The sequence below is a fragment of the Natator depressus genome, chromosome 11, assembly GCF_965152275.1.
Source record: "Natator depressus isolate rNatDep1 chromosome 11, rNatDep2.hap1, whole genome shotgun sequence".
Taxonomy (NCBI): domain Eukaryota; kingdom Metazoa; phylum Chordata; order Testudines; family Cheloniidae; genus Natator; species Natator depressus.
In genome coordinates this window covers 68,254,248-68,266,502 of record NC_134244.1, presented here as the reverse complement: position 1 = coordinate 68,266,502, position 12,255 = coordinate 68,254,248, and the positions used below count along the sequence as shown (strand labels likewise).

The window sequence follows — 12,255 nt, the reverse complement described above, 5'->3', positions numbered from 1 at the left end:
ACATTGGCCAAAACGGACAGTCTCTATGCAAAAGAATAAATGGACACAAATCTGACATCAGGAATCATAACATTCAAAAACCGATAGGAGAACATTTCAACCTCTCTGGCCACTCAGTAAAAGCTTAAGGGTGGCAATTTTGCAACAGAAAAGCTTCAAAAACAGATTCCAGCGAGAAACTGCTGAGCTTGAATTAATATGCCAACTAGATACCATTAACTTGGGTTTGAATAGAGACTGGGAGTGGCTGGGTCATTACACATATTGAATCTATTTCCTTAAGTATCCTCACACCTTGTCAACTGTCTAAATGGGCCATCTTGATTATCACTACAAAAGTTTTTTCTCCTGCTGATAATAGCTCATCTTAACTAATTAGCCTCTCAGTTTGTATGGTAACTTCCAACTTATCTGTACGTATTGTATGGTAACTTCCAACATATATATATGTTCCATTCTATGGATCCGATGAAGTGGGCTGTAGCCCACGAAAGCTTATGCTCTAATAAATTTGTTAGTCTCTAAGGTGCCACAAGTACTCCTGTACTTTGAAGATAATAGCTAGATATTTCACTGATCCACCTCTTCAGAAACTACTTCTACAGAAAGTCTCAAAATTTCAAACTGTATAACATCAAAGCGCACTATGGATGTTTTAGTGAGCGACAGCAGTGTCCACAGTGCTCAGCAAGCTAGTACACTGGAGATTTACATCCTGGCTTACTGAGCACCGAGTCTCCATCTAGGCAATACCAAAAATCTGAATTTCACTGAAGTCAACAGGACTATTCACATGAATAGGGTTTTGCAGGAATAACCCTTACTATTAACCAGTCTTTCAGCAGGTAAAATGTTGCCCTATAAATATAAGTTCAAGAGTATAGAGAACTCACTAAAAGAGCTTAACATTAAAACACATGGGATGATGTTTCTTCATTAGTAGCAGAGAGTCAGTTTACAAGACAATATAGACAGAATATTATGACTAGCTTTTTGGTTTGCCAAAGCATTGGTTTTTATTTTATACCCACAGAATCACAGAATATCAGGGTTGGAAGGGACCTCAGGAGGTCATCTAGTCCAACCCCCTGCTCAAAGCAGGACCAATCCCCAATTTTTGCCCCAGATCCCAAATGGCCCCCTCAAGGATTGAACTCACAACCCTGGGTTTAGCAGGCCAATGCTCAAACCACTGAGCTATCCCTCCCCCCACGTTTGTCTGTACAGCTATGCAAATGGGTTTTAACAAATAAAGTTAAAATTAATATTTTGATTATAAGGCAGAGAAAAAAAACAGTGCTAAGTACTAAAAAAAGATCTTCACGTTTTAATAAATGAGGCACTAAGGCTCTTCTGAAGACAAAAATATTAAACTTTTATAGAAACAGCAATACTGTTACCCTAACTTGGCAAAGCGTATATTTTATAAACATGAACTGTTCAGAAGATAACTACATCAAAACAGATTTTTATAGCTAAAAAGAAATGGTACCTTTAATGTTCTAGTTGGAGCCCAGCCAGTGCCATCAATTGAATGTTCTCTCAATAAACTGGAACAGACAAGGAGGCATACATTATACAATACAATCTGAAACTGAGAAGCAGTTAAGCTTACTTAAAACTTTACTGACTGCAATCTCTTCAGAAAAAATCAGAACACTAAACTTTTACATCCCTCAGAAAATTAGGAAATATTGGTTACTCTTGGGATGCAGAAATTATACCTTTTTTGTATCATATGAAGTATTTTGAGTTGTTAAAAATCCATATAAAAACAACAAAAGGGGGAACTCCCACAAACTAACTGTTCTAAAATGAAACAAAGAACTCCTGATCTTCACAGCATAATCCAAAATAAGGAACTTTAAAAAAATCCAGGGGTTTACAGAACTGAAAACAAAAATATGATCAAGCATGTATAGATATAACAAATGAGATAACAAGCCTAACAATGTCCCCTCTTAACCGCTGTACACACAGACACAAACACAAGCAGTTTCTAGTATGTCCCTCTCACCCATAGCCTGGGTGAACAGGCCTTGCAGAGCACCCGGAGAATCACCAAAATTTAGGCTATTTCATAAGAACATAACAGCGGCCGTACTGGGTCAGACCAAAGGTCTATCTAGCCCAGTATCCTGTCTTGCAACAATGGCCAGTGCCATGTGCCCCAGAGGGAATGAACAAAACAGGTAATCACCACATGATCACCTGTCGCCCATTCCCAGCTTCTGGCAAGGTAGGGGAAGGAGAGATATTTTGCAGCATCCCTCATGTTGCAAGAGCTTCATTTTCAGTGCCACTGTTGATCAGGAATAGGAAAAAACCTGACTTTTTTTTAAGTTTGTCTAAAATTTCCAAAATACTAATATTTAATAGCCATAATTTTGAAATATGAATCTGTGTCAAACCCAGGTGGAAAAATCCAGGTAAAAGTCCAATGAATCACACAATCCCTTGTTGGCTGCTTCTCGTCTTTTATGCCAAGGAATCTCCATCTTCAGGGCCTCAGCTGATCAACAGTAGCACCGTGGTTGGAAGAAAGAAGCGATGTTGCAAGAGGAGAGGACCCAAGCCATTTTAAGGCATTACGAGTCAAACCCAACATCTTAACTCCACTTGGAAGTAGAGAGGCCTCAGGGTACATCCCAGAGCATAGATGTCACATATTCAGACTGAAAAACATTGGTTAATGGAGGAATAAAACAGGGAAATGAGAAAGATAGCTCCAAAGGAATTCCTGTGCTAAAACCCACACAATGTACCTAATCCATGTGGATTTACGTGGAAACAGCTGTATGAATTACATATGGCTGGATTCTGCTACACCTACATATAATGTATAGAAGAGATTATCTGTGTAAACTGTACATTTTTGTTTAGTACTGAAGTCCATTATTTAAATACTTCGCCTAGTTTTAAGATGAATAATTAGAAAAAACACTTGAACAGAGCTTTTTCGATTTAATTTTTAGCCTTTCATTGAAAACACCTGGACCCCTCTTAATTGCGCCAAACTATTTGGCAATTATGTGATGTACTCAAATAGAATTTAGGATAAGAGTAAATGTGCTTTCATCTGTGAACAGAACAAATTTTCACTCAGGGCAAGTCTATATTATAGTGGCACAACAATAGAAGGGGTTATGCTGCCAACGTAGTTAATCTGCCTCTCCGAGATGCCTTTTTCAGTTGACCTAGTTGAATCTACACTAGGTTAGGTCAACCTATGTTGCACAAGGCACAAAATTTTTCAGTCCTGGGCAATGTAGCTAGGTCTATCTAATTTTTAGACCAGGCCTCAGATCTACAGAAATAAAAGGCTAGTGCCCCATGCCTACTTGGCAATAAAATGTGCTGCCAATTTACTACCATCTTGCTATAGATACCTTTCTCCTTTTCATTGCATAGGGTTTTACTGAACTGGTGTTTTATTTTGCCATCTTTTAGCTACCTCTAGTGTCATCCATAACTAAACCACAACAAAATCTTAAAAACAAACACCCCTACTCCAAGAAACCCCCAAAATTAGAGTTGATAGACCGCATATATGATTAAGTAATCAGAGCTTTCCTATATGGTAATACCAATGAAATAAATATGTGCTTAGCCAGTATGCTAAGTATAAATATATTAGGAAATTAACCTGTAATAAAATGCCCTATGTTTTCCCTAAAATTAATTAGTAATGACACCAGGCAACATGAATCCTTCCTAGCTGTGCTACTCAACTAATTATCTTCATCCTTCTGTTGCCTTAGTGCTAGTCTCGTTGCTATGCCCTGATAACGAGAAAATTTTCAACTATCACTATATGATTCAAGATTTATTTCAATAGCACAATGAACTACAGTAAAACCCAAGAGTTACAAACACCTTGGGAATGGAGGTTCGTAACTCTGAAATGTTCGAAACTCTGAGCATAACGTTACGGTTGTTCTTTCAAAAGTTTACAACTGAACATTGACTTAATATAGCTTTGAAACTTTACTTTGAAGAAAAATGCTGCTTTCCCTTTTTTCTTAATAGTAGTTTTCATTTAACATAGTACTGTACTGTATTTGCTTTATTTTTTCTGTCTCTGCCGCTGCCTGATTGCATACTTCTGGTTCCAAATGAGGTGTGTGGTTGACTGGTCAGTTTGTAACTCTGAGGTTCTTCTATAGTACCGCCCTGCCTGGGTAGCTGAAATTTGTGATTTCCACCAAAAGGAATCATTTTGGTGGAAATCACAAATTCTGCAGGAAAAATAGAATTCTGCAGGGACCATTAATTCTGCCCAATTCTGCATTACACAGTGGTGCAGAATTCCCCCAGAAGTATATTCTTATAGAAGGAAAGTAAAACATGAATGATCTGAAAAAGGATTTTTATGTGTACGTAAAGGATAGTGGTATATTTAGCTTGATTTTAGTACTGCTGCCCTCATAAAACTTTGGTAAATTAACACAACAGAATTCAATGGTAGGCCAGGGCTTGGATGTGGCACCAAGTATCCTGTTTCACAGGTGCTTGGCTGGCTGGTTCTTGCTCACATGCTCAAGGTCTAACAGATCACCATATGTGGGGTCAGAAAGGAATTTCCCCCCCAGTCTGACTGGCAGAGACCTTGGGTTTTTTTCACCTTCCTCTGCACTGTGTGGGTACAGGTCACTTGACAGGATTATCTTCCCAAATCTCATTTAATCATTTGTCCACGGGACCTCAGGCACTGTTGCATCTCAGTTCTTCCTATTCTCTGGCTGTGGCACTTAAAAAGTCTAGCCTCTGTTGGGCTGTCAAACTTTGGTCCAATTTCAGTTGTTGGATTTAGTGTAAGTACCAGTGCTGGGTGGCGTATGCACAAGAGGTAAGACAAGGTTGATCTGATGACCTCTTCTTTCTTAAAACTATGATAATCTCTAAGCCTGTTCAGATAGTTTACAGTGATTTAAAAATCAGGATTAAATAAATTTACATACAAAAAGCAAAAAAGTACTTAACACTATAAACCAGGGGGGGCAAACTTTTTGGCCTGAGGGCCACATCGGGGTTGCGAAACTGTATGGAGGGCCAGGTAGGGAAGGCTGTGCCTCCCCAAACAGCCTGGACCCTGCCCCCTATCTGCCCCCTCCCATTTCCTGCCCCCGTCAGAACCTCTGACCCATCCAACCCCCCCCCACCCCCGTTCTTTGTCCCTGACCGACCCCTCCCGGGACCCCCCCCATCCCTAACTGCCCCCCCGGGACCCCACCCCCTATCCAACCCCCCCTGCTCCCTGACTGCCCCAACCCCTATCCACACCTCTGCCCCCTGACAGGCCCCGCAAGACTCTCACGCCTATCCAACCTCCACAGTCCCCTGACCGCCCCCCCCCCCCGCAACCTCTGCCCCCTGCTCCCTGTCCCCTGGGATCAGCTGCCCCTTATCCAATTTCTGCACACACACACCCTGCTCCCTGCCCCCTTACCATGCCGCTCAAAGCAGCAGGAACTCGCAGCCATGCTGCCCAGTAGGAGCAGCTGACCAGAGCACTGGCGGGGCAGAGAGCTGATGCTGCGGGGGGGGCGGGGGGGGGGGGCGCTAGTGTCCCCGGCCAGGAGCTCAGGGGCCAGGCAGGACAGTCCCATGGGCTGGATGTGCTTTAACAAAGGGCTGCAAGGATCACTAGTCCCATTTTAGAGATGGAGAAATGGAGGTTCTGGGAGAGGAAGTGACTTGCCCAAGGTTACACAGCAGGTAAGTGGCACAGCCAAGAAAAGGACACAGCCTCTCAAGAATCACTGCCTTTCAAGAAAGCTTTCATGAGACTGTAGTTGGGTCTAGATAAAAATGGGCTCTGAGTTATTAAACAATTTTCAAAAAGCAATTTCACACAAATTATTAGAATGACTGAAAACTGGCAAATTTTTGCTGTTCTTTTTCAAATTTCAAACTAGATTGGTTCACTGATCACATATAAAGCCCCACATCAATCCTGGCCCAAGTTCACACCTCTGACTGCACACACTGATATCTGGCTGATCTTACACAGCTCTCCTTTCCAGCATGCAGAGTGGCAACTTTGATCTTGGCTCCATTTGCTCTCCCTGATGCAGTGTCAGAGCATGGAGCATGAAGCAGATACTTATGAAAACTTTTAAGTTCCCTGCTTTGCCTGAATCTAGGCAGGCACAGAACTTCCAACCAGGCTTCCCAAATTGCCACTCCTCCTACACCTCCAGAACTGACTGCATCTTTATCACATTTAACTGGGGTGCTTGGAGTTTATACTCCCTCCAAAGATTGGGGGGGGGGGAGGGGGGAAAGGATCTCTAAAAAATTAACCCAACTTCTAGTGGCAAGGTGAAAAGCAGCAGAAAGCAGGTGCCATGCTCTGAGCAGCTATTTGGGCTGCTCCAGGGACATTTCATCCCACAAAAGCTACTCTAAGGCCCCTGGCCTGGAAGGGGCACTTTAGGCCACTCTGGGCCCCAAAAAGAGGATGACAGAACTGGGGAAGGACTGGAGACCAAGGGAGAGTTTAAGAGCTCAAGTAGAAGGATGAGGAAAGTAGAAATGAAGGGACAGAGAAGGTGAGGAGAGAAGGGGAGAGTGACCAAAAAAAACCCAAAGGACGAGCATAAAGCATAGAGAAGAAGAGAGAATGGAGAAATAGGGGAAGGTCTGAAACAAGATGTGGGGAAGAAAAATAAAAATCAGAGAGACCTATAGAAGACAGGGTAAAGAATACATTGGGGGAGGGGGCAGGGCTGGCAATTGCTCCAGATTATTTCTTTGGGGAAAAAAGTCACTATCCCAATGGAACCCCCTATCCTGCCACAGTCCTAAGAGTGGTGAGATGATTTGTTCTCACATCCCCGGTCCACACCTGGCACCAGTGTGAGTATTGTGGTCAGGTAAATGGGGCAGCATGAGGGGAAAGGACAGGGAAGTACAAGAGAAAGGGGCAGTGGGGAAAGAACTGAGTAAGAAAGAGTAGGAGTGAATGAGTACATCTCCTGTTGGAAAGGCCCACTGAGTTGATTCCCCTTTGCTATATAAAAAGGTTTGGGTAGCGGAGTGGGAGGGGGAGACCTGCTGGCAGGGTGTCCTCTCTGAAGTCTTTGTGACTATGGAACTTTCTCTGGATTCCCATTTTGCCCGTCCTTCCCCAATAAACTAATTGAGTGACCTTCCAGACATGCTGCAAAAGACATCCGTTTGACAGGGGTTTTGGATATGGTGGAGGGTAGTCTTCCCAGAATGGTAAAGAGAAGAAAGGAGATTGGGGTTTTTTTGGTAAGTAATCGGCTGGCTGAGATCCTGTTTGAACTGATTATTTTAATACTGTTGGGATTTTATTGTAGTTTTAATTACATTAGCCACCTAGAACCTTCTATAGGTGTCTATTTGATATTATTTATCTATATAAATAAATAAAAATAAATATCCAAAAGCCTTTTTTGTGATGCTCTGAGATCAAGTTGCATATCTGTTCTTGTTCAAACCCTTAAGTGTGCTATATTACACACGAGAAAGCTTTTTCAGTAAAGATGATTTGGAAAAGTTTTGCAAATCTATTTAAGCCTCTACATCAGTAATGTGTACACATACTACAATACACATATGGATTTTTAAACAATTGAAAAAATAGCTCCTCCATTTACCATATCTGCAAAGACTTAACATTCAGGATTGTGTTTTTCCTTAGTTGAAGGCAAAAGAAGCACTTAAAGGGAGTAGTGGAGGGATTTGCTGCTTTTTACCGACTGGTGAGGTCATCAACTCTTTCAGGAAAACCAAATTCCTGAACTAAATAAAAGCGCAGATACAGTAGCTTACAATACACAAGTGTCAGAAACTAGTTCCAATAAGTTACTCGAAGCTCTGAGGAACAGACTAAACCATGATCTATATACAATTTTTGTACCAATGTAACTATTTTGGTTAGGAGCGATTGTTTTTAAGAAAAAAAGTTAAATCTGTACAACCTCTAGTATGGCTGAGGTTATTCATTTAGGGGAATAAGTTATATGCATAGGAATCTTCGCACTAGTATACTAGTGGACAAGCCCTTAGCAATTTCTTTCAGACTTGCCCAACCCAAGCTTTCCTTCCAGGCATGATGTTTAGTATCTTCTTGCTGAACAAACACCAATGGTATGCACTTAATGTTAACTATATTGTTAACTTTTTTAAGGTAAGTTTAATAGCTGGAAGCAGACATTCCTAGTGAGTACACCTCCTATCTCCTGCCTACACAGTCTTCTGGCCACATTTCTATAGGATAACTTTCCAAAGCTCTCTTACGTACACAATTAACACTCAGGTACTACATATGTGTAATTACAATAATAGAGACAGACTGCTTTGGTAAACACCTGAATGCTTGCAGCAGGAGAAAGTGAAGTTGGAAGGGAACACAAAGGGTATAGGGTGAACCATGTCTGCAGACTCATCAGGACTTTGGGATGAGAACAACTGACAGGGGAGATGTAATTTCAGGTTGTAGGGAATGCTGACTGAAAGAAAGACTGGGCTGCTCTGGAATAAGTGGATTACAAGCAGGCAGGTCTTTCGCAAAGAGTGCAGGGGGAGGAAGATAAGAAAATACTCCAATTTCTTTGTCTAAATTTGGGTCTGGTCCGAGAATATAAAGCCAGACCATCCATAATCACAGAAGAGTTGAAACTCCCATGACCACATCTTAATATCTAGAATTTTTAAATTTAAAATGGCATATTCTATTTTCTATATCACACTTATCTGTTTTCCTTGAATACAAAAAAGGAGCCTTACTCATTTCACAGGAGTACATTTTAAAATTTAGCTACATTTAAATTCCTGTTGGGACACTGTCAAGTATGATTTCCAACAAAGGTTCTTAAATCAAAGCCATCAATCCTACTCTATGGCTTCTCCCGAGTACTCACAAACTTTCAGAATTATCTACAGATGTGACCCAATTCTGGCAGCACTGAAGTGCATATATTTATGTTACATCCTTTCCAGACCAACGTTGGCACACGGAGGCAAACTAGTCTCTTCCATTCCGCTGTCATTTGCCACTGCATCCATCTGCTCTATGGTATGAAGACTGACTGTTCTGCCCTTCCTGCTAAAGATTCCTCTTAAGATTTCTTTTGGGTGCCCTCGTTTCCCAACACTAGTTGGAATCCACTTGACAGCTTCATGCGGGAGTCTGTGTGATGGTATCTGGAGTGCATGCCCCCCAAAATTTCTAGTACTTTCTTCTGAGGGTGGAAACAAGCCACTGATTGGTGATTTCTTAGATCTCTTCATTGGTAATGAAGTCTTTCCAACCAATGCCCAGAATCTTTTACAGGAACTTATTTTCAAAAGCATCTACTTTTCAGTATAACATCTCCAATTCTCGTATGTTAGCACAGATTACATTTGAATGAGAAATTTTCCATTTTGTTCTGGTGCTACATCTTTAATTTCCATATACTGCTAAGTTAAGTAAATGCTATGGACGCCTTTTCTACCATTGATGTCACTTCCTTCTTGAGGTCTCCGTTGGCCAATATGGTGGTGCCCAGGTAGATGAATTGTTCCTTGATATTTTTGCATTCTAATGTGATGTTACTAAACTGTCTGGGTTTTAAGGATGTTTGTTTTACCATTACTTATTCTAAGCCCTGCATGGTCTGAGGTTTTTGACGGGCTGTCTTTGTAACTATTTGGAGATGTCACTCAGTAGTGCAAGATCATCAGCAAAGTCTAGGTCTTCTAGGCATTTGCCATTTCCCCATGCTATACCACTGTTTGTGTTGCTAACACACTTCCACAGTATCCAGACCATGAGAATGCCAAACAACAATAAAATAAAGTTAAAATACAGCCCTGTTACATGCCAGTGTTCAGACTGAACCACTCTGTTGTCTGGTTGTTCACCCTTTCAGGGTTAACAAAGTGTGCACAGCTTTCTTTATATATAGTATCTAAAAAGAATTTGCAAAAGAACTCTTATAAAATGAAAATTACATCCTACATGAGTAAACAAATATAATTGAGAGATCAGTCCCAGGAAAGATTCGCTTCATGTAAAAGAACACCTTCTTTGTCAACAACAGTTTAGAGTTTCTGTAAAAATCTAGATATTTTCCTTTCAGCATTGGAAGGAATGTTTCTCAGGCTAAGATCAGAGTCAATTTCAAAGGAAAAAAAGAACCACTTTCAACAATGTTGACCAATTGATTCCACAAAAAGAAAAAGCGAACGCAAAACACAGTAAAATCTTGGGGTGTTGTTTATCTCCAGGCTCAGACATTCTGATACATTATATCAATTAATAATAATGGTCAACAAAGTAAGTGGATGAGATCAAATAGAAAAAGCAGAAACGTACAGCAGAGGTTCAAGAAAAAGGTATACTGGAGCATGAAACAAACCACAAATTGTATATTCCCGAGGGTTCCTGAAATATGCCAGAAGCTTGCATCAATGGAGGCAACATCACAATGAAGAAGCCTATTTAATATTTGAGTAAAGCATAATAACCCTCAAAATATTTCTGAAGTTTTCCTAACCAAATCTTTACGAAATTTGCTAAGGTGAGTTTTACATGTTTTTTGGCTCTTACTATGGAATGGTTTCCTATAAGATGCATACTGGAAAACAATCCCAACTGTACCTACAAAGTGATGGGGTCTAAATTAGCTGTTACAACTCAAGAAAGATCTTGGAGTCATTGTGGATAGTTAAGAACATAAGAACGGCCATTACTGGGTCAGACCAAAGGTCCATCCAGCCCAATATCCTGTCTTCCGACAGTGGCCAATGCCAGGTGCCTCAGAGAAAATGAACAGAGCAGGTAAAGATCAAGTGATCCATCCCGTCACCCATTCCGAGCTTCTGGCAAACAGAGGCTAAGGATGCCATTCCTGCCCATCCTGGCTAACAGCCATTGATGGACCTATCCTCCATGAATTTATCTAGTTCTTTTTTGAACCCTGTTATAGTCTTGGCGTTCACAACATCCTCTGGCAAGGAGTTCCACAGGTTGACTGTGCACTGTGTGAAAAAAATACTTCCTTTTGTTTGTTGTAAACATGCTGCCTATTAATTTCATTTGGTGACCCCCTAGTTCTTGTGTTATGAGAAGGAGTAAATAACACTTCCTTATTTACTTTCTCTACACCAAGTTCTCTGAAAACATCCGCTTAATGTGCAGCAGCAGTCAAAAAATCTATCAGAATATTAGGAATCATTAGGCAAGGGATAGATAAGGAGACAGAAAATATCATAATGTCATTATATAAATCCATGGTACGCCCATAGCTTGAATACAGCATGCAGTTATGGTCACCCCATCTCAAAAAAGATATATTAGAAATGGAAAAGGTACTACAGACAAGGGCAACAAATATGATTAACAGTATTGAATGGCTTCCAGAAAGAAGTCCCATAAAAAAAACTGGGACTGTTCAACTTGGAAAATAGATGACTAAGTGGGATATGATAGAGGTCTATAAAATCATGAATGGTGTGGAGAAAGTGAATAAGGAAGTGTGATTTCACATAACAGATGTCCCAGGGGTCACCAATGAAATTAATAGGCAGCAGGTTTAAAGCAAACAAAAGGGAGTATTTCTTCACACAATGTACTGTCAACCTATAGAACTTGTTGCCAGGGGATGTTGTGAAGGCCAAAAGCATAACTGGGTTAAAAAAAACAATTAGATAAATTCATGGAGGATAGATCCATCAATGGCCATTTGCCAAGATGGTCGGGGATGCAACCCCATGCTCTGGGTGTCCCTAAGTCTCTGAATGCCAGATACTGGGCCTGGATAACGGGATGGATCATTTGATAATTGCCCTAATCTGCTGATTCCTTTTGAAGCACTGGCATCGGCCACTGATGGAAGACAGGATACTGGGCTAGGTGGACCATTGATCTGACCCAGTATGGCCATTCTTATGTTCTTATGATGATGACATACCATAATATAAACATATACTTATTTAGGAAGTAGAAATTAAAGTTTGGAAAAAATGCTAGTTAAGTATTTTAAGTAGAAAAATAAGCCAGGAATAATTTTGTACCTAAAAGCCAATTTTATTTCCTGAAAATCCACTGCAGTCACAAAATAGGTCTACAAAAATTGAGAATCAGGTCCATAAAAAGCAGTAGTTATTGCAGTCTTTTGTTTCCAAATCTAGTACCAAACTCTCTGATATTGAATTTCTCTAACATAACTGTCTCCCATAGAAAATATAGTATTCTCCTATGTGGATTAGCTGAAATTTAATCAAAATTAAAAATAC

General features: G+C 40.6%; 1 protein-coding gene across 2 annotated transcripts in view; it reads right to left on the bottom strand.

Annotated features, from left to right (window-relative positions):
* Positions 1-12,255, bottom strand: part of UBE2F (ubiquitin conjugating enzyme E2 F (putative)) — a 123,772-nt gene that overhangs the window by 58,704 nt on the left and 52,813 nt on the right. For both annotated transcript variants that reach the window (XM_074968116.1, XM_074968117.1), the window contains one exon: positions 1,493-1,550. In XM_074968116.1, coding sequence (XP_074824217.1) covers positions 1,493-1,550 — 58 coding nt within the window. The remainder of the gene's footprint in view (positions 1-1,492; positions 1,551-12,255) is intronic.